The 27,094-nt window shown below is 37.7% G+C and overlaps 2 protein-coding genes across 2 annotated transcripts in view; both read right to left on the reverse strand.

Annotated features, from left to right (window-relative positions):
- Positions 1-696: 696 nt before the first annotated feature.
- Positions 697-1,795, reverse strand: LOC134670343 (uncharacterized). Its single transcript, XM_063528155.1, has one exon. The coding sequence runs from the start codon at positions 1,747-1,749 to the stop codon at positions 715-717; it is 1,035 nt and encodes a 344-aa protein (XP_063384225.1). The 5' UTR covers positions 1,750-1,795; the 3' UTR covers positions 697-714.
- Positions 1,796-1,908: 113 nt separating this feature from the next.
- Positions 1,909-27,094, reverse strand: part of LOC134670352 (WAS/WASL-interacting protein family member 3-like) — a 46,261-nt gene continuing 21,075 nt past the window's right edge. The window contains exons 3-8 of the mRNA XM_063528170.1: positions 10,867-10,990; positions 10,415-10,637; positions 9,011-9,111; positions 8,721-8,878; positions 7,922-8,093; positions 1,909-2,015 (exon numbers count right to left, since the gene is read on the reverse strand). Coding sequence (XP_063384240.1) covers positions 1,924-2,015; positions 7,922-8,093; positions 8,721-8,878; positions 9,011-9,111; positions 10,415-10,637; positions 10,867-10,990 — 870 coding nt within the window. The 3' untranslated portion in view covers positions 1,909-1,923. The remainder of the gene's footprint in view (positions 2,016-7,921; positions 8,094-8,720; positions 8,879-9,010; positions 9,112-10,414; positions 10,638-10,866; positions 10,991-27,094) is intronic.

Here is a 27,094-nt window from a genome sequence, read left to right on the forward strand (position 1 = left end):
AAGAGACCTTACACAGAGCACAGTTGAAGAATATATCGTATAGCGACTTTAGAGTTGAACTAGATGGCGCTGCAAATCGCCATATGTTTTCGTAGCTACTAGCTAGATTATAATAATAAATCAATTTTATCAAGCGCTAACGTTTGACAATCTAGTTAACACAAATCATAAGGCGTAGAGCCATCTAAATATTTCAGCTGTTATAACCTCTACGATATATATTCAACTAAGTACCTACGTCTTCTAGTCTTGTCTATGATACCTAAGAAAAGAGGTAGACTAGTTATAAATAATAACAGTAACGCTTACCGTAAAATCAAGTCTTGATATGAAAACCTATTGCCCTGACTACATAAGGTAGTATACACGTGTACTTAAAAATAAATGCACCAATACAACCACAAATAACTATAGTATACCAGTAGGAGAAATGTTAGGGAGAAGTAGAAATTTTTAATTTCGATAGAACTTTCTAACATCTCAAGTACTCTATTAAAGGATACTCACTTAAACATTCAAGATTTAATCTTAACTAATCTACCTCTTCCCTAATCTGAGACCGTAGCCAAAATGACAATCATTTATCGACAGCGCCAATCGACTTGGGACGACAGATGCGAACGAAAAGTCACGTGACAATTTCCAAATATAAGGTTCGATTGGAATTTTTTATCGACGATTGTCATCTTGGCTAAGTCCCCAGTAGTCTACCTTTTATCCTAAACGATCAGGGGAAGGCGTAATGTTTCTAAAGGCGTCTAGCGCGGGCGACGCGGAACGCATGAGGTCCGGGCACGGCGTGTTCGTGCGCGTCATACTCTCAAAACGCTCCCGCATCGCGGCCACGTGCCCCGCTATCACGCACTCTTTCCTATCATCTTCCTTCTCTACTGGCTCTTCTTGTACTTTATCAGCTCCCTCCAAATCGGAGAGCAAGGAGACTTCAGACGAAGCTGTGTAGTACATCTCGCTTTCATGAGCTTGTCGCTCGTCAGACGTCACCGTCTCCTCTTCTATCTGCCCCGGCAAGGACATGGAAGAATCACTCCATCTCTCTACTGAACCCTCGTGTTTCTGCACTATCTCCGGACTCACTATTTCTGACCTAGATGAAGGATCACTCCATCTATCTTGCGTCTCTACTTTCGCTCTTTGCACGAATTCTGGACTCACTATTTCTCTAGAGGAAGGATCACTCCATCTATCTTGCGTCTCTGGTTTGGCTTTCTGCAATATTTCCTCTGGAATTACCGTTTCTCTAGTCGATTTCTCACTCAGTCTATCGTGCGGTTTCTGCTCCGATTCTGAACTTTCCACCCTCGAAGACTCGCTCCATCTATCCTGCTCGGTTTTCTGAACTTCCGCTTGCAGATCTCTCCACGTTTCCGCCACATACGTCTCGGCGGTGCTCACGACTACATCCTCTGGAGACGCCACCTCTAGCCTAGAGACGGATTGTCGCCACGTCTCCGTATTGTAATGCTCCACCTTCTTAAATATTACGTCGCTCGGATCCGCCATTTCCACCTGGCACGCTACGTACCAATCGGGGTCGCTTTCGACTTCTTCCAAAACAGTCTCTTCGGGGATCGTCTCCTCAGTCACGAGCGCGTCGACTAAATCGACGCTGCCCGATCGGGAGCAGCTCTCGAAAGTGTCCTCGTCGTAGCTGGAAGTCTTCATCGTGTCGCAGAGTTTGTTGATGGCGTCGACGACGTCTCTCAAGTCGCTGACGTCGTCGGAAGGCATCGTGACTTCCTCGATCGGGAGCAGGGTTTTGTCCTTGCCGGTGGCGATGGTGTTGGCGGGGCAGAGCAGAGCGTGCGCGACGGAGAGCAGCGCGTGGGCGGGGTGGGAGTCGGGCACGAGGTGCGCGGTGGTGGCGGAGGGCGGGGCGGGGGGGGCGGGCGCCCCCCTTGCGCGCTAGCAGGCGCTGGACGTGCCCGCCCAGCCCGCCAGCGGCACGGCCAGCGGCGGCGGCGGCGCCTGCGCCTTGCTCGTCGGGTGCGCGCGCGCTGCACAGTCACATATCGTAAGTATTTGGGATAAAACACAAACGGTAAGTATCGACAAACTGAATAACCAAAGTTAAGACTCGGAGGTTTACTACTAGAACGACAGTCTGCAATTTTTAACCGAGTGATTTGTTTCAATTCCATTTGCACTTCAGATATTTAGTTACTCGATACCCATAAAAAAACTAACACAAAATTTAGATAAAATCACAGAATTCAAAAACCAATTAATTTTTGTAGTGGCCATCAAATAGGTGCATCAGAGCGGATATTTAGCCTCCGAAAGCCCAGTGTCCTACATAGAGTACTAATTAATTTTCATACTAATAGGCGAATTTGTTTTATTTCATTCGAATAAAAAAAATCTTAATCAAGAAATAAATTATGCTGATTTCAATAGGTAGGTAGGTACCTACCTCTGGAGCATTCCACGGGCTGTCCCGTACAAACGCATTTTATTTCCTGTGTTGCGACTTTTTTTTCGGCATTTAAAGTAGCCAATTATTTTTCTGTGCATAATTTTGACCATTTGTCATAGAAAAGGAAACTCTTGTACCTGCAAATCTTCAGAAAATCGCGTTTGTACGGGACAAATGGTAGACAATTTCATGGAATGCTCCCTCTTTGTCTTGTATGGTGGGTTAATAAGTAAAAGTTAAATATTTGTCCACAGTTGCGTACCGACTTGATGGCGACTTACATACCTACATGTCACTAAGAGCAATTCGGAATACACAAGCTTTTAATATAAATAAGTATTATGTACATTTGTTATCATATAATGTAATTCAGTAATGGGAGTCCTATAAAACAAAATTATGTAATTTAATAGTTTATCTCACTAAATGAGGGCTGAATATATTTGTGCGCAATTACATAACTCGAGAGCGCTCCTAAGTTGACACACAAGTTTTGTGAAATATGACATATTTAAAATCTGATTGTTTTATAAAACATTACATTTTCACACAATCTAGCTGCAATAGGTATACGCAAGTACAGCTAAATTTTGTGAAAGTACCTAGCAATAGGTATATTCATTATTTTATTCAATGTATTGTTATTGCCTTGGCGAAAGCACATAGGAATATTCGTTGGTCTCAGCATAAGCATGCTGAGAACCTAATAAGATAGGGAACTTTTCATCATTGCGAGGATATAAAAAGCAGAATATTCCTTGTGATTTTTTTCTTCAATATCGTAATCGTAACCAAAGTGTTCTCATGCGAACGTGCCGTGCAACGATGCAGAGGGGCTACCGCGAAAACCGAAATTCGCAAATTGCGGGGATTTTTCTGTCACTCTAATTACGCCGTCATTGGAATAAAAGAGAAAGATCCCCGCAATTTGCGAACTTCGATTTTCGCGGTTATAGCCCCGACAACATGCTATTTGCGTGCAAATGTAAATGAGCACTAATATAGAAGATTCCGTCTCCACGTCCTTTATTTAAACTCTTAGAATAGTTAGAATATTGAAAATTCGACAAGAAAAGCCTTATGGCGCGGGTTTTTGGTCCAAAAAACGTGAAAACGTCTTAAAAGATATTCAACGTATAGAAGCGATGGTAAGTCACAAAACCGATTACCTTTAGGTAACGGTGCAATTAATGTCATTAAGGGGTCTAACGCGACCGTGCCGCGCCGTTTTTCCGACATTTCAGCCAGGTCGCACTAGCGTCATGGAACACTGACGTCCCAGCAAAATGTCAGAAACTGTATAATCCCCATAGTTCGCTTGCTTCTTTCGGTGCCGACATCCTTGTACACTGGCGTTCATAAGTGCATGGACATGTTTCAACCGTAATATTAAGGCATTACGGTCGACGTCTATCCATGCACTTCTGAACGCCGCTGTACCTTATTTAATACTTAAAGTTCAAGCTTGATGGCACCGTAATAATAATGAATAGATCGCTTCTATACGTTTTTATGAGTTTGAAGTCATGCTAAACTACTGCCTATAAAAACAAAGCACAATGCAAGTGAGCCCTAAATAAGTAAATACATAGACTAAATCTACCATGCTCTAAGAAAGTAATTAAACTTACCCATTTACATGCTGTTCGCATTCTGCGGACCACAACACTTACGTACGACATCATACAACGAATAGGTAGCTAGCAACGCGACGACCTACAGCTCGAATATATATCGTACTTATTATTATTTGCTAATTTGATATATGTATATTTTTTGGAATATAAACAATTAGGTACCAAATTACTTTTGATTAAAAAAAATCTAGGGTCAGTTTAGACTTGATTTATAATAAGTAATAACAGTTAAAATGTGTACTCTCTACGTAATTCGGTTTGGTTTGGTCCTATGGTTTATTCGCGGAGAATGCTATTTAAAACTAAGTGCGCCATTTCTTTGTCATTGTATTATAATAGGATAGGAGCCCTTAGGCAAAGTGATAGTATAGTTTTGTTCAATTGCGTTTCAAGTCTTACGAAATACAATTAAAAATTGCCTTTGGTACCTAATCTGTATTAAAAAGAGATAAAATCAAACTGTAATAAATATAGTAATTTTATAACTTCAAATTCAAAAGATACCAAAATACCTAGGTATATGTAATTATACTAATTATGTAGGAAGCATGAAAGGAACAGACACAAAATAAGCATCAACGAAAATGTTAGGTTGAATGAAATACATGATAACTCTTCAATAATAATTACTCTTTTATTTAAAAATAATAATGTAAATAATTATTAAGCATCGTACCACATCACTGTATCACAATACCTGTTGCTTCTCAGTACAAAAAAGCTTTAAAGGTAGCTCCATTTCTTAACTGAGCGAATAAAAACAATATAAATGAGTATGATATGATCTGATTTGCGATGTTATCGCCTTTTTTCAAAATTACCTTTTTTCAAAGTAACCCGTTGTACTTTATATAGTACAAATTAAATAACAAAATTTTTCAACGATTTTTTTTTTGTATGAATTCATATCAATTCGTTATCCGGTTAAATTTACTAGAATGACATCGTAAAATGATTTACGCTAGTTAAGAAACGCTGCAACCTTTTGAACTAAAATTATAATGTGAATAACTTCAAGCCATTTAATAAAATAATTACACAAATTCGCAGTACATGGCACCTCACTATTAAAATAATAGATCACAAACGACATACGTATTTTTAACATTCCTAATTAACGAGGGCAATCGCTAGTAAAAATGCTAATCGTATACTTTTTATACTTTGGATATTATCGATTAAAGAAATAAAAATAAATTTGATTTTTTTCTGATGAAAATTGCTTAATAAATGCGTAGAATAACGGCAACATTTAACGTTCACTTTTCAAACCTTTTTTTTATAAAAAAAAACTTAGGACGGAACAATAAATACTTTTGATAGGCTCAAAATAGTGGAGATCACAGAGCATGTATGGAATAAATAAAATGATGTTTTGTCAGTTTAGTATTCATAACAAAATAAAGTACTCTTGCGTGTGTTTGTGTTTAACTCTCGTATCAAAGTATAAGCAGATTTCAATTCACCTATAACATTTCTGTAATTATCATGCACGCGACGAAAATACAAGGAAAAATAAATGGAATTTAATTACATATCAATATTTATGTACTAAACCATATGTGTAACCAAAGTAGCCGACGTAGCCCTGACAGCCGCCAAGCTTAAATGGGACTGGGCCGGACACATCTGCCGTATGCCAAACGACTTGTGGGCCAAGAAAACTACCGAGTGGACACCAAACATAGTGCGGCGTCACGGCAGACCTAGAAGGAGGTGGCGGCACGATCTTGACGTCTTTCGGAAAGATTGGCCCAATATTGCCATAGAACGAGACGCGTGGAAGAAAGAGAGGGAGGCCTTTGCCCAGCAGTGGGACACAACAGGCTAACAAATAAATAAATAAAATTTATGTACTAGCGATTACCACTCAGCCGGGAGAATACTTTGCGTTACAGCGACTAAACTACATATACATACGATTAATATAATGACTCAACGTAAACATAATTAAACATCTACATATTCATTAAGAAAAATAATTTATTCTACCTTAATAGAAACTTAATAACAAATATATGTTTGGTCTGAAATGACTGAATTTTGAGGCCAATGGAACCAAACTCCCGTGGGGTTAATTTGAAATTTCCATGATAGGTGAAACACTCAGTGATTGTGAAAGGTGAATGAAAGTGACAGAAACACTTTGTGAAAAACGCAAATTCAATTCAGACTTTGAAATAAATGCAATTTTTTAATGGGAGTTTCTTTTTTACTTAAAAAAATAAAGTTATGAGCGATAGGGATACTTAAATTGAAATACTTCTTTGAAAATATTCATACTCAAAAAGTGCAATAGTAAAATTGTTCGAAAACTATTATCCCTTAGACATGCATCGTGCGTTGAGGCATTTCCGACCAAGTACGAAGCAAATCATTGACTAATAATCATTAAAAAGTCTTATTAAACATTTTCGCAATTCCTTTTAGGTGGTCTTTATTCTAAGTCAATATAAAAAATATATTTTAAAAATTAGTTTTCAATAAGTCACTAGTAAGAAATGCCTCACTTGAAATGAAAAAGGAAGCATAAGGCTTAATTTTGTAAAACTTCTACAAAAGTTTGGATAATTTCAATAATTTGGTATGTAACGGATAACGATATAAAATGACTCTTATTGCTAACTACATACGTCCTAATTATTATGTCAACACATGACTTGTACCTATTGCACTTACTGTATAGTATGTACCATGTACATAAATAATACTAATTTGATACAAATCTACGCAAATGTGCGTATACATAAACGAAATGGAATAATTCTAGGCAGTTCAAGTTAAATAATAGTAATACATTTAATCACTATTTATATGCTTAAATAAAACGTCTTGGATCTTAGTAAGTGCACTTTGTATAACAACAACTACTAAACAACTTTTGGTCTAAAACTAACTACTTTTTTCAACGTTTCGTGTTAACTTCGTTCTGCAATTGGTTAATCTTATTGCAGCGAGATAAGGTATAATTGTCACTAACTGTGTTCGACGGTTCACTACTTTTATTACTAATAAATTGTCATAATGTAAAAATACAAGCATTTAGTGAATTCCACTGAACTCTATTATGAATCAAATATATAATATCAAATTTCGTTGAAAGTTTTCCGGTATAGATTTATGCCGGAGAACATTCAACAAAATTTGAGGACTATCTAAGTACTCGATATCGTATGTACTATATGAAGAGCATATTATGTTTTAAACAAAATAAAATCACCTGACAAATGAGGTAGGGATTTGTCAGTGTCAGTTTAGCTCTATGAAAATGACAAAACGTAGTTTGTGTCCTGCGTGTAGTACATCTGGCAGGAGGTTAGGATGTAATCTGTAGCAGTACAATATTTTATATAAAAAAAAAGTATTTACGTCTTAGGCTCAATAGGCTCGTTTCATCTAAAGTAAAATGTATTATAGCAATAGCTACTCCAGTTTTATAATGCACAATAGAATTCAGTGGTTCATAGTTCGTGTCATAATAAAAATATCCTCGTAAGGCCCCGTGTACTTGTACAAGTACAAATTAATTTCGAGTTTTGAACTCATATAGAAATAAAAGAAAGTTCCAAATTCAAAAGCGCAAAAAATGCCATGGGTCTTACGAGAAAGAACAAAAAATGCCTTTCGGTTTTTGCACGGGATGCAGCTTGTATGGACCTTGTACTGAAGAAAATGACATTTCTTTTCTAGCTATCATTATTATAGTAACAATTATCTATATGAATGTGTCTGGGTTATTGTTTTGACGTGTCCTATAATATTTATTTATCAATGCCACGCACATACGAGCCGCATCACGCATATTACAAGTACCACTCGAGTCATCATCATCATCATCACGCATACTTACCAGCGGCGGTGGCGCTGGAGTAGCCCTTGACGATGCGCAGGAAGGGGTCGGGCGGGGGGAAGCGGTGCGGGGCGTGGAACAGGTCGGCGAAGCGCGCCTCCAGCTCCGGCGCGCGCACCGACGACCCGCGCACCGGCGGCGCCGGCGCGGGCGACTCGTCCTGCACCACGCTCTGCAGAGTAAAGGCTCATTGAGAAGACGCATGCGAGTTTCATTACACTGCGGTTTTTGATCGATCAGTTGAATTGGACGTAACCAACAGTCCGCAATGTAACTAAAATCGCATGCGAGTTCGCACGCCGTCTAAATTAGCCTTAAGGGTTAATTCGTTATTCTCCTTTTTGTAAGAGTTGCAGACAATTAGCTGAGTGAGTAATCGTTTTGAGACTCTTGGATCCCAGAGGCCTTTATAGAGAACAAATTCCAACATTTATTTTTAACTTCTATTAAGAGAAACAGTCCATTTTCAAAAACAAAACAAAAGTTTCTGGGATTCAGAAGGTTAAGTTTAGTGTACATCCGATAGACACTCGGCTGCTAAGGTAGAGAGAGCTCAACGAAATAAGGGAACCGTTGACAAGGTTTCATTCGAATAGCATTTCATTGAAAATTGTATTTTTTTGTTTAATATTTCAAAATGAATTGTACTCCATTTAAGTATTCATAATTATAGTTTTTACTAGTACCTAACGTAACAACTTTAAAATAAACCTAATATTCCGGGCGGCCGCGACGGACACACGGCCAGCGGTCGGAAGCCTCAGGCGTTGGCATCGTATCTAAAGTGAAGTTTACTCACGTGTTGCCTGTAATGAGGCGGCGGCGGCGGAGGCTGCGCTAGCGAGGCGTTGCGCGCGGGCGGCGGCGGCGGCGCGCCCGGGGGCGGCGGCGGCGCGCCGGGCGGGGGCGGCGGGCACACGCCGGGGGGTCGTAGACCGCGCGGCGCGCGCATCGTGCCTGCACACACAGATAGCGATTCATTTACAACATTTATGTTTGATGTGACGTGGTAGGTACATATTATGAACGAGGTTAAAAAGAATCCTATAATACGCAGATTCTGTCCATTAATAACAAACAATGTCTTACCGAAATGTGAAGCCGGATTCTTGGTCCCGATGGGCGGGTTGGCGGGCGGCAGCTGCGGCGGTCGCGACCCCACCGGCGACGGTGGCGACACCGGCGGCGACCTGTGTGTACGGTATCGATATTAACCTTTTGATCGCCAAAGAATGCGCGCGGCTACAGCCCAACACACAGACAAAACTTCCTCCAAACTTAGCATAGTCGCGCTACCCCCTCTACCACATAATTTTACTCCATGTTCGAGTCGAAAGTGTCTTTGTGCGACGTCCGTGTCTTTGAACGGACCAATCACGGCACGGGACTTCGCTCACCTCGTCCCGCGCACCCCCGCATTTTTGGCATCATCGGGTGCATGAAATAATTGCTCTAAACTCGGTCTAGAGTATTCCTAGTCTATGACCCAATATCAACCTTCGTGCATTCCAGCAAGGTTCACGATGACGCGCCGCGCACGATATGGGCGGCATTCAAAAGGTTAAAGGTTAAAACAGATGACCGACTGGCGGCGATCAGTTAATGAAGTTTTTCTTCACCGGCGAGGGTTTTCTTCGACATACTTAAAATATATTCGGCGACAGTGTAAACAGTCAATGTAAGCATATATGTTATTCACTCCGGATCTATATCTTCACATCTGATTCTTGCGCGAGAAAATAGGTCGCCACTCGCTTGTCCTCTCGCTTTATTTGTTAACTTATGGTTGGACATAGTTGTCATGTTCACTTCAGTTATCCTATACTTAATAAACACCACAATTGTATTTACACTTACAGTCGTATTAACGTTAAATATGGCGCCTGTAACCGTAATTTCATAGAAGTCACTGTGAAACCACTTTATCGAATGTAACTTACGATCAGTACGACCACAGATGGTTGAAAGTACTGGTCTTAATTCTTGTGCTAACAAAGTATAAAAACTGGTATTTAAAACACTGCAAAATGAAATGTCTGAAATATTATTATATTATGTCTGTACTAAAAGACCACGAACGAATCTGATATGACTTATAGATAAACTTGATAAAGTATGGATCTCATTGATAATCGACTAGCCATAAAAGATGACTGAGATGACATATCCAAAATACAAAGTGGACAATCAACGGAGATAGCATTGACAATATGGTCACTTGAAGGTGGCCCGTTATAAAAAATCGGCCAAGTACGAGTCGGACTCGCGCACGAAGGGTGTATGGGAGCCCCACTTAAATATTTATTTGATTCTTTTTTTAGGGTTCCGTACCCGAAGTGTAAAAACGGGACACAATTACTAAGACACCTCTGTCTGTCACCAGGCTGTATCTCATGTATCGTGATAGCTAGGCAGTTAAAAATTTCACAGATAAAAAATAACATCGAATATGTAAAAAGACTATAAGCACTGAAAATAAGCTAGTTTGCTGACCTGGGCACTCGCATGCTCTGCGCCCTGCCGGCCATCTTCCCGCCATTAATGTTAAGTTTCTTGGGCGGCGGGCTCGGCCGGTCCGGCGGGTTGGCCGGCGGCCGCGGCGCCAGGTTCGGCTTGCCGTGGCTGATGCGAGGCCGCTCCGACAGGTCGGACGTCGAGAGGGACGCGCAGGGGGTCGGTGTGGTGGGGGCTGAGGTTAGTGACGTCATGCTACCTCCTGGAAGATACAAACATTTGTAAAAATATTGCGAGACATCAAATAAAGTAAATGAAGATGATTAATTTTGCTATACACTTCTAAAGCCCAAGGACCTAAGGCTTGTTCACGAAAAAAAGTAGCCACCTAAAGTTGAGTCTTCTTAGGTATACATATGGTCTATAGCTTATACTTAAGAACCCCATAACCCGCTACCTAGTAAGGTTGACAATGACAAGGTTCTCCTTACCTAGCGCAACAGGGGTCGCAGAATGCAGCGCACTCTTGTTGCGGTGTAGCGTGGAAGCGACAGGCGCTTGCATGTTCTGGACTCGTTCCGCCACGCCACCAATTAGCACCGAGTCTGAAGAACTCTGGAAAGAAAATAGTTCTGGTTGAAATTACAGAAAGATTTGTAAAACTACAGAACAGCTAGAATATTCAATATGAGGCTAACTGGGGAAATTTGACTTGTGGTATATGAGCGCTCTTTACTAATATAAAATATAGGTTTAGATACATTTCTAATAGAGACGCAATTACTAGCATAACTGACAAAAGTTTACCTTAGGTACTTTTAACATTTTCTTATAAATACTGAAGACAGGCTTATATACAAGCCTTATAAGAATAGTTATTATACTTTTCGCCTTATCTCTTTAAGTAAAAGAGGTGTGAAACCTAGGTGTGGTAACTATGATGATTTTCACACCTCTTGTTATTTTGTACTTTAAGAAATAAGACAAAAAAACGACAAACATGTGATTTCCTATACTTTAATTTTTTTTAATACGAAAATTCAATGTTAAGTTTGTTCTTGTGTCTCAGAACAAACACTTAGACATATTTCAACTGCAATAGTTAAATTCTTATATCACAAGTGAATTATTCTAACAGGTGCATGAAAACTTAACTTTATACAGTAAATACATAATTTAGAACATTTTTCATGTAAACGTTAAATTACTGTAATGATTCATGAAGGAAAGTAAAACCAGCGACATCGGTCAAGATTGCAGTTACGAGATAACCTCAATGGTGACTAACATGTTTATTTATATTACGTGTCAGTTATTATGACTCACTTTGTTTACTAATAATCACTATTACTCGTATAGGATACAATTTTACGATCGCCCAGGCAATAGAGATTACGAAGTCATATAAAAATTGCCATTTTAATTGATACTGCTGTGATTATTTTTTTAACTGTCTCGTCCCGTTTAAAAACACCGTAAAACATGTACCGAGACGGATAGAATATCATCTAGTTCTAACCGAACACTTCTAACCTCGTCCTTTTCTATTCTGCCCAATGTTCTCAAATAAGGACATATTTGTCACTTCTAACCTCGTCCTTTTCCATTCTGCCCAATGTTCTCAAATAAGGACATATTTGTAACTTCTAACCTCGTCCTTTTCCATTCTGCCCAATGTTCTCAAATAAGGACATATTTGTCACATCTAACCTCGTCCTCTTTTATTCTGCCCAATGTTCTCAAATAAAGACATATTTGTCACTTCTATTCTCTTCCTTTTCCATTCTGCCCAATGTTCTCAAATAAGGACATATTTGTCACATCTAATCTCGTCCTCTTCTATTCTGCCCAATGTTCTCAAATAAGGACATATTTGTCACTTCTAACCTCTTCCTTTTCTATTCTGCCCAATGTTCTCAAATAAGGACATATTTGTTCTGTAATCGGAATTTAGGACAGGAACCAAATAAAATTAAGTGTCTTTATTGAGAACATGGGCAGGACGCAAGACATACCTCTTTTCTTAGTTTAATCGGTCTATTAAGATTTTCCCTTATTTTTATTTTCATAGTATATACGTTTTACTTTAGCTTTTCTCCTGTATTATATTTATGTCCTGTATGTTTGTTTTGTCTTCTGAAATTTTCTCGTTCTCGTTCAAATGAACGTATTAGCAAATATCAATCTTAATTTGCATTGCAATTAACGTGCAAGTGCTAAATATCTCAAGGTAGAAAAATAATAACGTGTTTAGGTTCTTGAGCGTGTGCCACCGTAAACTTCCTTAACCATCTCGCAGCCCAGAGACCTATAAAAAGGTCTCCTGTTTCATTGTAATTTGAACTTTGTGTTGACAAAATAAAATTTCATTTTGCTTGGCAAGGTTTGACGTATGGGCGGCTACAGGCTAAAATTGCGATAGATACAGACAGATAAATATTTAGCAGAGAATTCCTTTTTTTATTTTTTTTTTATGTTGTAGTAAGTTTACGATCCACTATTTTTTAAGCATTGACAACATGCTTATTAAAGGACTAGCAACCCGCGCCGCCCACCGGTTACATAAAATAAAACCTTAACTAAATATACACCTAAACCTTCCTCAAGAATCACCCTATTGATAGGTGAAAACCGCGTGAAAATCCGTTCAGTAGTTTTTGAGTTATCGCGAACATAACAAACAAAACAGACAGACGCGGCGGGGCGGGGGACTTTGTTAACCGACTTCAATTTATGTTTTTTTTTATGTTTTTATAAGGTGCAGTGACAAAACAGGTAACCTCACGTATGTCCCAGTGTACCGTCGGTCCTTGTCTGAGACTTTTTGGACACCGTCCTTGACGAGTGACCTAACGATTGATTAGTCTGACCTAATTGAGGGCGCTACATCGTGTCATGTACTTACTAACAACATTTTATTGACCATTTTTGAATCTTGTGTCTTTGTAGTAAGGTTTACGAATTGTTGGTTAACTTTGTGGACGATGGTACAGTCACCTTCAATAATATGTCACACAACGAAGGCCGCAAAAATATCTGACACGATCTTATTGGTAGAGCCATAAGAGCGTGTCACATATTTTTGCGGCCTTCTAAGAGTAACATATTATTGCAGGTGACTGTACATGCTTTATTACATTTTGGGAAGCTTAAATGTAGGCTACTTAATACAAGTCAGAAAAGACTCAAAAGCGGTATTAGTCTTTTAATAAAATAATTGGATTCTTTCGATGTTTGATGATGATGATGATGACTATAAGAATACTTAGTTCCTATTATGCCTAGTGCGGGGTTCACTGTTAAACTTGTATTGTGAATAAAAATATTTTTATTTTTATTAGTATACATCAGCGGTTTTTTTAACCGGTGGTCCCTGAAATCATCTGAAAAGGTTCGGGATATCATACATTGAACAATCATTTGCTGACTTAATTTTTTGCTGTTTCTTAAATAAAAATATAGAGTGGCCCCTTATCACTGAAAGTAGAAACTTAAAATCCACTGCTCTACATAACAATAAATCTGATTCATACCCTGAAGACCCAGTCCCACATAGATTGAATCGACACGATTTCCTATTGATTATATCAACATCGTATCTAAGGTCAGTGACAAGTCATGACCGTGACTCATGTCATGATGACTCACGATGATAATTGGTAGGCTTCGAAGGGACCTAAGGTTGCAATGATACAATGCTATTGAGTCACGAGGTAAATAAAGTGTGCCAAGTTTTCAAAATAGGAACTGAGGGTCACAAATCTTAAGGAAAAGAAAACCACAAGGAAGGACAGTCAGGCGAATTTTTCTAAAATGATGGCGTTTCGCATGTGAGATATAGTACTTAATTCGCTTGCGCTTTGCTCAATCGATGAACGTGAGCGAAGGAAAAATTCAATTAATGAAGTTTTCCTGTATAATAAAAGTTGGTAATCCATTGTATTGCAGTATTCCTAAGTAGGATTTTCTTGGTGTATTAGTAGTAGTAGTAATCACGTTATTGTACACAACACAGGTACAGGGTATTTAGGTAGGGGTATTTTCGTATATAAAAATATAAATATTATTAAATCTATGCATACACATTAGCACATCAGTGCTGAAGTTCCTCTAACTCTAAAACATGCGTACAATTCATAATCCCAACATCTTAAAAGTTTAGTATAGTTTTGGTAGGTATTATGTGTCATGACAATTCCATGAAGCGGACAAGTCATAAGTTAACCATACGTAATAATCCTAGAAATTACTTTACGGTTACCATCAGTTTGTCACTGACATAAACGCCGTCGAGAACGTAATTTACTTTCTATACATCCCGTTTGCATTAATATGCGAGTGCGAGCGAGATGTATAGAAAGTAAATTACGTTCTCGACGGCGTTTATGTCAGTGACAAACTGATGGTAACCGTACTTGTCACATTCATAGAAAACTACTAGACAAGACTCTACCCGCAACTTTGTCCATGTCTTCGTAAAGCTGCTGATCGATACTTTTGCTACTGACTTTAATAAATATAATCAAAAGCTTTCAGGTTACATCACCAAAATTTTAATTTCGGAACGCAACCAGTATGTACTTTGCAAGGTAAAGTTGGTAAAGTCCAAGTAAAAGTTGACTTGAAATGTCACTATTTCATTTAATAGCCCGGGTGAACAGGCTTAAGCGTTCATATGACAAACTGCATTCATATTGCATCTACAATTAAGAGCCAACAGGAGTGGTCATTTCTCCATACAAACGTACTCCTCGTTTTCCTCCGTGGTTTTTGAAGCTAGAGCAATGATTTTTTCAACACAGATTAATATTGTCAATATCTCTGTCAGACCGTTTTGCTTTTTTTGATATTTTTGTTTTTTAAGGCGCAAGAGCCCTTCGAAAATGGCTAAAATGGCCAAATTGACTATGCCGCAATGAGAGGCGTGGCATTCAAAACTGATATCAATTAGCCAAAAAAGCAAAACAGTCCGACAGATAATTTCATAATCATTTAGATTTCCAAATTTGGTTACGATTGGTTAAGTTTTGGAGGAGGAAACAGAGGAGTACGAAACCTCGATTTTTGAGATTTTTACGCAGGATTTTTAGCGTTGTCCTTATCGCACTACTTTTAGGTGCCGCTTCCGTTAGCGAGACGGGTATATTTACCTAAAATATTTAAAACTCAGCTTTTTTTCTATGTACGTTCACCGATTACTCCGACATCCGTAGTCCGATTTGAGTAATTCTTTTTTTGTTTGAAAAGAGCTAGAGCTACCTCCGAGTTGGTCCCATTTTAATTTGGTTCTGTTCTGATGATGGGATCCATGAGGAATTGAGGGAACTCCTCAATTTTTAAAGGCACATGCATGGTGGTTTGGGTGTTTTCTTAAGCAACTCGAGCATTTTCTCCCGAAAACCACCATTTTTAAGAAGTAAACCTGATGATGATGATTACCGGCACTAAGCGTTTACTTATTCCCTGTTATTGTGATTTAACTTCTTGACTTCAGGTACCTACTGAATTCAATATCCGTCTACAACCTACAATCTAATTAAAATCTTTTTCTACTCGGGTACTTTTATCTGTCATTTACATAGTCACGAACGAACATATAAGGGCATACATTATTAATACTCCTTAAAAGTCTATAGTCTATTGCCCAAAAAAGCACTTGTGTCGTTTTAGAGACATTACGATACGGTAAGCTAGTGTAGGGTAGCATGTGCCACATACCGGTACATTGCTACCAACGTGACAAACGATTGAATGCATACGGTTTTTATTAAAAAAGAAACAAATTTGTACTGAGTTCATTGCTACCAACACAATAAAAAATACTTTTATAACCTACAGCACCACGACCCTGGTGCGGTGCGGTAGTGTGTAACGGCTTTAAAAAAAACATATCCATAGACATTACTCGTTTGTTTCTCGTTTCCCGCCTTTCCCGGTAATTTCTTGTTCTTTGAGTACCTACTTGGCGTTACTATTTGCTTTGCGTTCATAAAGTGTTGAAAATGGACAAAGAGGACTAGATTGTTTCTACACCTGAAGAAATATCCGCTGCAGGACAAGCAGCGACCGAAAATTTGTTGCCTAAGTACTAAATCTCTATACGACAAATCTTATGAGAAGTGCATGGCGGGGAGATTGGAGCACAAAACTTCGTCATTCTCTGAAAACGTCTTTGGTGTATTTTCAAAGACTAATTGGAAGCACCGGATCAGATCTATCTTTTAAGCAAGGTTGGTATATATTATAATAATTTTTGATACACATTTTTAGGGCACACAGTACAACAGGCTATTTTTATGTACATTTTATATTTTTGCATTGAAACTGAATATTATTTAATTCTCCTTTTTCTTGTTACAGGTTGCAGTAATATCTGGTATTATGGGTGCTTGTCGCAGACAAGAGTTACATACATATAGTAATACCTACTATCCAAAATTTACATTGACATTTGCATAAATAAAATTTTGTTTATAATTTTTGTATTTTATTTAATATTGCCTACTCATAGAAAAAGCATTGTATGCAACGTTGTATAAGTAGTCAAAAAATGCTTATGGCGTATTTATTAACAATGTTCGCCTTCGGCTCACATTGTTACCCACGCCACTCACATTTTTTGACCCCTCTTATAAAACTGTTGCATAAAATACTATAATAACTGTTTTATTAGTGGTCCGATTTTTAGGGTTGCGTAGTCACCAAAGAAACCCTTATTGTTTCGCCATGTTCGTCTGTCTGTCTGTCCGAGGCTTTGCTTCGTGATCGTAAATGCTAAAAAGCTGCAAGTTGGCAACTTATTGGCATGGATACATGAATCACGCATTGCGACGGAACGGTAAAATAAAAACATTAAAAAAAGAATTGCAGACCTGAGACTATTCGATACCTTTGGGTTCAATTGGCGTAAAGGACAAAATGCTATTTTTCAGATTTATGTTTGTTGTTTATGGAGCTATATTTTTAATGTGTATTAAAAAAGTACTCAAAATGTTAGTCTCTTTAACCTGAATTAGCAATCATATGCATAAATTAAAAACGAAAGAAGTTAATGTCCCATAGAATTGGTCAAAAACACTATGAATGTCCTTTACACCCATGTTGCGTTTTTTGGTAATATAGTGTAGGGGAGTTTTGTTTAGTAGGGGTCGTCAGTGACATTCTCAGACTATTTCATTCCAAATTCTGGGTATTAGTTACCAGCCACGGTACCTACACATGTTAACTGTTTTCAGCATAGTTTACTATTACGAAGCTTAAAAATGTATCAAACGGTAGTTAATGATGCTAGGTATAACTGGATTAGGTACAGTTGTTATTAATATTTTTCTGATAATATAGTAATAATAAAGAAAGCACAATATTTTGAACCAATTATTTACTAAAAAATAATTACTTGCTCACAAAGTAGCTAATATTCGGGAATGAAGGTAAACTAAATGTCCCAGTGTTTAACACTAGCCGCCTTCAATCACAACATGACAGTCTTTAATCATAACAAGGTAAGTATTAGATCATCTAACGATGATAAGAATTAGCATATCAAGCATTTGGACGTTTCCTTAGTGAATAAAAGACTATAATTCTATAGTTTCAATTTTACAAGATGTCTTATTTCAAAATACGAAACAATAAGATATTAAATCGATTTTTTTTCTATTTAAGTAGTAATTTCTGTGTTATTTAATCCCTGTTAACTGTAGCTGCAATAATTTCAAATTTCAAACACTTAAAAATATCTTCTGTTAGAACTACATATTATGACACAAATAAATAAACGAATTAATTATAACCGATTCGGTCATTAAGTATTAAAATAATTACCGCTTCGTCCAGATACGTTCCAAACTTTGTGTGTTTGAAACGAAGCATTGTTCTTTATTTCAACTAGTTATTGTAGCCGAGCTCAACCACTGACACAAATAATTAAATTACGCACAAAAAACAACTTCCACCGCTCAGGAACGGATAATAAACAATCAGGAGCGAGGCAATGGGCAATCGCTGATACACCTGTCTCGTTCTCCTGATCAACAAGAAATGCGAATCGGAAAGGTTCAGAGTGTATTATGCACAGGCTAGTATGTTATTGTCACAAGAATATAATAAGAGATTCCACTGCGAGTAACACAGTAATAGTTGCGGAAAACCACTAAGCTGAGGTTTCTAATTTAAAGGGCAAACGTTATAATTTGGTAATAAAGGACCCATAAAACTATTTATCAATTTGGCATTATAGACCTTTACGTCCATGAACAAAGATAACTGCGGAAAAAACTCTTAGCGTAAATGCTTTCAAATTTGAGGGCAAACATTACATTATAGTAATAAAGGTCCCAGAAAACGACTTTTTTGATAATCTACACTGCTACGTCCATGTTATTTGTTTGCAATTTAGAGTTTAAACGACACAAAAATTTTAAAAGTCCTTTACAATTTGTTCGCCTCGTATACTTAATGTAAAATCATTTTTAGGACGGGTCGTAAAGGGCAAGTAAAATAATTTTAATAGTCAAATATGTCCTTTACGACCATCTTGACCATACGATATGGAAAATTATCATGACAAATGAAGGGCTAAAGGACGACAAAGGACATGTTAGTATTGTTAGTCCTTAACAACATAATTTATATTTAGCGGTAACCTTTAGGTACTTACGATACTATCTTTGAACTTCTATTTTATAACTGGTAATTTGGGCGTTTTCAGAAATAAATATTGAAAACCATTTACGCCCCTTGAGCAAAGCTATTTTTGCAAGCTCATAGTGTAAAAATTGGATCGTAAAGGCAACTTTTAAGAGATATCGAAATTTTAACTATAAAGAACGAAAGCGCTTGGAATTCTCAAAACTGTATATTTATTTATTTAATCGTATGGCATGCATGATTAGGCAATCAGAGTACAGGTACAGGTTTGAGGTAGTTAAGCCAGGTATTAAAACTGTATATATAACTCATTTTCGCTAAAATGTCCTTTACGCCAATTGAACCCAAAGGTATATAGGTATATATATATATACAGACATCGGATTCCGTGGGGCGAAACTTCTTGACAGCTAGGGACTTCCTATATCGATAAACCCATTTATCGATACTAGTTCTATATAATAGTGACCGCCCCCAACATTGTGTGTGTTTTTCGTAACTATTGTTCTGAAGACCAGTATGAAATTCATACATAGCGTCTAAAATAATCGGTAGGTTACACATAGATAAGGCTAGTACCGATTGCATTATAAAATAGTTGATACCCATTATCTTAACCTCTTCAGATAATTAAATAGAAGTACCTTACCTACTTAGACACTCACTATGAAACAATACTTGTCAATGTCATCAGACACTGTCATTCTCATTTGTAAAGACGTGCTATTTATTACAGATTTTATATTTATGAGTGAAAATAAATAATGCCTCTTCAAAAAATAGAAGACTTGCTTAAAAAGCATCCTGAAATAATTAAACGCGGGTCTAAGCTACGCTGTAGCCAATGTCAAGTGACCTTTCATCGCAAAAATTATTCTCTTGCTAGGCACTTGAAAACCGGAAGACATACAAGTATTCAAGAAGAAAAATATAAATTCTACAAAGAGCTTACTATGTTCATGGTGGCCTGCAATATATCGTGGTATCAATTAGAAAATCCAAATTTTTATGGTTTTATTCAAAATTGCATTTCTGGACGATATGGGAAGTTTTCAGTGCCTTCGGAATCTACTATCAGAAAAAATTATCTTTCTCCAATTTATAATGAAACGTATCAACAAATTAGGAACGAAATTGGAAACAATTACATCTACGTGTCGGTAGATGAAACTACAAATTCTAACGGTGACCAAATTGCAAATGTTGTCATTGGCAAACTTTCTCACAGCACACCAAGTCGGCCGTATGTTATTGCAAGTAAATGTTTACAGCAGACAAATAATGAAACTATTGCAAATTGATTATAACGTCCCTATCAAATTTTTGGTGCTGTGATTCAAATAGCGATAATTTCAAAAAAGTGCTATTATTGGTGACTGACGCAGCACCTTATATGATAAAAATGGGTAAGAAACTGGATTCAGTTTTTCAAAATATGACTCACGTAACATGTGCAGCTCACGGATTAAATAGGGTTGCTGAGAAAGTTAGATATCTGTTTCCAAATGTTAATAACTTGATATCATCCGTCAAAAAAGTATTTTTGAAGTGTCCCAAGAGAATCAATGTATTTAAAAATATGTTACCAAATGTACCTCTACCGCCGCAACCAACCATTATAAGATGGGGCACATGGTTGCAAGCAGCAAACTATTACGCTAAATATTTTGAAGATATAAGACGAGTTCTGCATACATTTTCTGCATCAGATGGGAAAGCAGTTAAAATGGCCAAGGCTGCACTAAATAAATCTTCTCTTCAGGGTGAACTAAAATTTATTGCCGACAATCTAAATATCATTCAAGAGTCGATAAAGAAATTACAAGCAACAAATTTGTCTCTAGACTTTGGTGTGCGAATAGTGAAGAAGGTACAGTCTGCATTATCTAAAATATTTTTGGACAAAAAGGGGAAAATCGTATACGATAAATTTAAAAACGTTTTTTACAAAAACTCCGGGTACAACACAATGGAAAAAATCAATTTGTTATTAAAAGGTGAAGAAGTTACATTACAACCGATAAATAAACGAAATACCATTGATCACTTTATGAAATTTTGCTATGCTCCTATAACCTCCACAGAAATTGAAAAGTCTTTTAGCCACCTGAAATGGATTTTTCAGCCAAGACGGAGACGCTTAACGCCCGAAAATATGGAAAAAATTCTGGTAGTTTACTTTAACAACAATAGATGGGACAGTCATGAAGAAATAAATTGTGACGAGTAAACTTTTAAAAACGTTTTAAAAAAAGAAGAGGAAAATTTAGTTCTTATTTTATTATATAATACTCTTTTAATAAAAAAATATTTTATAAGCAAACCTTTGTGTGATCACTAGTATTTAGAACTAGTATCGATAAATGAGTTTATCGACGTAGGAAGTCCCTAGCTGTCAAGAAGTTTCGCCCCACGGAATCCGATGTCTGGTCCCAATAGTGTGGGGTACCCTTGGATAGGTGTATAGTCGAGTACGAAACTTCGAGTCGAGTCGACTGTTTCCTCCTCCAAAACTTAACCAATCGTAACCAAATTTGAAAATATAAATGATTATGAAATTATCTGTGTCGGACCGTTTTGCTTTTTAGGCTAACTAGTCATATGCCTTGTGGGAATATAGTTCAGAGCCGGAAACCGCTACCAACTTTTAGTATGTTGTTGGGCATGGCATTGGATCTCCAAAACTGCCGGGAGACGGCGGCGCCGGCCATCTACTTCAGCGGAATGACGTCATCAAAATGACTCCCGCTTCGTTGCGAATATTGCATACTGCACCCAAATTATGCATAGCACATACACGTGTGGGGTATTAAATGAAAGCCAATTAAATAAAATATATTTTATTTATACAAATAGTATCAAAATATGCAACAGTTTAAGAGAAATTTACAAAATAATAAAAATTACGTAAAAAAAATATTCGATTATTTGGGCTTTACAACCAAACCAAAAGTCGGACGATAAAGCAATGTACTACAACATTAAAGATGACTTCTCAAGCCATACACTGATATCAATAAAATCAAAATTGGACCAAATATGTGGAAATTATGCATCAAAATGTAGATATTCGCCCATACAAAGGCATAAAAGTTAAAAAAATCAAAATTGGTCATTTTCAGGATAATCCGCATAAGCTTCTAGTATGTTATTAGCAATATGACCTGGAGTCTAAAACTGCCGGGAGACCATCGCTGTTGTTCCTCAGTTACAAATAATGACGTCATATAAATAATCACTGCCGAATTTCGTAAAATGTAAATTATAAATCAGTGAAATGTAAATTATAGCTATACCACGAGTCTCACATACACGTGAGTTACATGTAACGAAAGGTTATTAAATGTATTATGATTCACCTAAACATTGTTTGTAAAAAAAATGTACGGTTTCAGAGCTAGAAACAACGAAATACCACTTTTTATGGAAAAAGTAGATATGTATCAATTTTATAGCTAAACTAAAACCGTCAAAAAAATTTTGCGTATAACATTTGAAAAACTTGTTATTCAACTATATATCACAATTTAAATTTTACATTTCCGACAAAAACTGTGGAAGTTGTGGAAAAAAAACTAAAGCGCCCCAACAATTCTACCTTAATGCGCTCATATTATGCAAAGAATAGTTCTATTTATCGAGTATTAAATGAATGAACATTACATAAAATACATGAAAACGACATTTTCGAATGGAACCATAATTTAAAAAAAAAATTACTTGATAAGTAAGCAAAATACTGTTTCTTTAAGTACCTAATCTCCTCCTTGCAAAGTCGGTTAAAATGTGGTTTTTGTGACCTGGGCTACAAAGACAAATAAATTGACACCTCATTTATCAAAATCAGTTCAGTTGTTTCATGTAAAAAATACATAATTACATACGTAGATAGCAGTTCCTGCTGTAGTTGCGGTAAATATTAATATGAAATAGACTTATTGTCATGGCCCAACGCTACATTATTAGAGAAATGAAAAGTTACATGCCAGTAAGTAGGTACATGCCTAATACAAAATGCCTTATCGAGGTAAATGCCCTATCAGTTCACTTAATGCGATACATAATTATATATTTAAGCCTCGATTAGCCTTGTACATACATACATCACTGGCTCAGTGACCCAAAGCAAAGAGGATCTTGGCCTCTGGCACAAAAGAGCGTCACTCTGCCCTATTCTGCGCCACTTCGCGCCAGTTGGGTATTCTTATAAAAGTGGAATCTTGAGTGGTGCAAGGGTTTTAAGGCTGAGCTGAGAAGGCTGGCAGAATTTTCCCTCTGATCCTCCGAAATACAGGTCACCCCTCTGATCATTCGAAGCCTCCATAAGGCATCTTGCTAACTCATCGAGGCGACGCCCGCTAGGCCTGCTAACATCTACGGACTGAGAGTTTCAACGTTAGATGCCAAGCCACGCCACGCCATAATAGTAAAGGTCTAATTATTGCATTTTTATTTTTTGTCCGACTACGGCAGAATTTGCTATCTATGCGTGCATGTGTAGGTACCGTTTGCATGAAACTACTGAACTGATTTTGATAAATGAGGTGTCAATTTATTTGTCTTTGTAGCCCAGGTCACAAAAGCTACATTTTAACCGACTTTGAAAGGAGGAGATTAGGTACTTAAAGAAACAGTATTTTGCTTACTTATCAAGTAAATTTTTTTTTTTAATTATGGTTCCATTCGAAAATGTCGTTTTCATGTATTTTATGTAATGTTCATTCATTTAATACTCGATAAATAGAACTATTCTTTGCATAATATGAGCGCATTAAGGTAGAATTGTTGGGGCGCTTTAGTTTTTTTTCCACAACTTCCACAGTTTTTGTCGGAAATGTAAAATTTTAATTGTGATATATAGTTGAATAACAAGTTTTTCAAATGTTATACGCAAAATTTTTTTGACGGTTTTAGTTTAGCTATAAAATTGATACATATCTACTTTTTCCATAAAAAGTGGTATTTCGTTGTTTCTAGCTCTGAAACCGTACATTTTTTTTACAAACAATGTTTAGGTGAATCATAATACATTTAATAACCTTTCGTTACATGTAACTCACGTGTATGTGAGACTCGTGGTATAGCTATAATTTACATTTTACGAAATTCGGCAGTGATTATTTATATGACGTCATTATTTGTAACTGAGGAACAACAGCGATGGTCTCCCGGCAGTTTTAGACTCCAGGTCATATTGCTAATAACATACTAGAAGCTTATGCGGATTATCCTGAAAATGACCAATTTTGATTTTTTTAACTTTTATGCCTTTGTATGGGCGAATATCTACATTTTGATGCATAATTTCCACATATTTGGTCCAATTTTGATTTTATTGATATCAGTGTATGGCTTGAGAAGTCATGTTTAATGTTGTAGTACATTACTTTATCGTCCGACTTTTGGTTTGGTTGTAAAGCCCAAATAATCGAATATTTTTTTACGTAATTTTTATTATTTTGTAAATTTCTCTTAAACTGTTGCATATTTTGATACTATTTGTATAAATAAAATATAGTTTATTTAATTGGCTTTCATTTAATACCCCACACGTGTATGTGCTATGCATAATTTGGGTGCAGTATGCAATATTCGCAACGAAGCGGGAGTCATTTTGATGACGTCATTCCGCTGAAGTAGATGGCCGGCGCCGCCGTCTCCCGGCAGTTTTGGAGACCCAATGCCTTGCCTAACAACATACTAAAAGTTGGTAGCGGTTTCCGGCTCTGAACTATCTCTGCGACCGTTTCCCATAAGGCATGGCACTAAACTGGTATCAGTTTTGAATACCACGCCTCTCATTGCGGCAAAGTAAATTAGGCCATTTTGGCCATGTTTGAAGGGCTCTAGCGCCTAAAAAAATAAAAATATCAAAAAAAGCAAAACGGTCCGACACAGATATTGACAATAATAATCTGTGATGAAAAAATCATTGCTCTAACTTCTAAAACCGCGGAGGAAACAGTCGAGTACGTTTGTATGGAGAAACGACCACTCCTGTTGGCTCTTAACGCACAGCGGATCACTAAGCGGATAGCCACGTATGTATACCCGGGATCAAGGATATCGTTATTATTTAATAACATAAAAGTTATCGACGAGTTCGATCTAAATTCAGTCATTGCAAATGCGATGCAAAGTCAGGTTGGTCCGACTCTAGGCATGTCCTTCATGATATAGGCACGATATAAACGCACACTGAGCCAACTTCATTCCCATTAACATACAAATTCATGGCTCTTTCTTGGCACACGTCGACCCGAACTATTCACAACAATTACTAAACATTAGTACTATGTTGACCAGTTATAATGAGACCTCGAGATTCAAAACAACTGTGCCTAAATCGAAAATCATTCTTATCGTGGTTAGCTAAAGGTGAGCGCTTGGCAAAGCTTTGTGAACATCAGACCTGAGCCAAACAAAAGTCTGCTTTTCGGATCGAGAACGTACTATGTGCTAAATAATTTGCATAGATAATATTACTTTTATGTAAGGAGTTTGAATGATACTAGCAAGAGTTCATGGTGAAAGCCCTTTTAGTAAGTAACGACACATTGTTAGGTTACTATTTGTCAGACTCGCGGCAGTTAAGGCAGTATTTCCGTGAAAATCGCTTAATTTACTTAAATTTATTTGGTAATCAGTCTTGTGTTAATATGTAGGCAGTATTTCCGTACAAATCACTCAATTTAGTTATTGCGCTATTCATTTCAGGTAAGACGATTTATGTCAGTTTTGACCCCCGCCGCGTTCTTACGTAAGAACCAAGTTCGCACCAATAGTGTTGATCCTTCTGATGAACTTCATACAAATTCATCGTGAATAACACACCTCGAGGACGGAGGAATTTGGAATAGGGTTTGAATTTGAAAAGGGAATTTAGAATTTGCATGGTGCCAGAATTAGTATGAAGGTTGATAATGTAACGTTTCGTTATACGCACCGTTACATATATTTCAGAGGGGGTGCTGACACCGTAGTATACCACTCAATTGTTAAAGAGTTTGTTAGGAGTTGCGTTTATAGTAACTACATGACATTTCGAACTCAGCGCGATATAGGATGATGTATGGCGCTTCATTGGCTATACTAACGTCATCTGTTAGAATCTTGTGGCATGACGTTGAGAATTTGTGAAACACAAAGGAGATGCCATACAATATATTCTGCTAGAGACAAGGCCCTACCAATAGAGAGATGTCATCAACCATACAATTCCATTGTCCCATGTAAGCTATCGTATAAAATAGCGATCATCTCGCGAATGAATCATTGTGCATTAATATTCAGGGCCGCCAGCAATGACTAATATTTATCGTCGCTCGAAAAACAATGTCTTTGTATTACTTTGTAATGACAATCCTAGTACTACTAAAGTCACCAAACACCTTATGCGACGGGTGCTTAACTGCTTACGCTACGTCTTACGCTACGTCTTACGTAGGCGAACAACGCGCGAACGCGGCGCGGCGCGGCGCGGCGAAAGCGGCCGCCGCCGCGCCGCCTGACATTCGCGTGCAAATCGCGCCGCACCGCGTTCGCAACGAGATCGCTTACGTAGGACACTTCTATGGGCATCAAAGGATTGATTTCGCCGCGCCGCGCCGCGCCGCGTTCGCGCGTTGTTCGCCTACGTAAGACGTAGCGTTACGTAGGCGAACAACGCGCGAACGCGGCGCGGCGCGGCGCGGCGAAAGCGGCCGCCGCCGCGCCGCGCCGCGCCGCGCCGCCTGACATTCGCGTGCAAATCGCGCCGCACCGCGTTCGCAACGAGATCGCTTACGTAGGACACTTCTATGGGCATCAAAGGATTGATTTCGCCGCGCCGCGCCGCGCCGCGTTCGCGCGTTGTTCGCCTACGTAAGACGTAGCGTTAGATTCCCCATACTATATGTTCAGCACGGGTCCATATTGGGTCGCATAATAATTAATTGTCCTAATGTAAAGTTACGCATAAAACTCATTTCGCATAATTGTTATTGTACTGAAAAATTATAACACAAACCTAACCTAACCTACCATATTCTACACAACCTATGCAAAATATTTTCGAATATACTTTCTATT

This window comes from Cydia fagiglandana, chromosome 13, assembly GCF_963556715.1.
Source record: "Cydia fagiglandana chromosome 13, ilCydFagi1.1, whole genome shotgun sequence".
NCBI classification, from domain to species: Eukaryota; Metazoa; Arthropoda; class Insecta; order Lepidoptera; family Tortricidae; genus Cydia; species Cydia fagiglandana.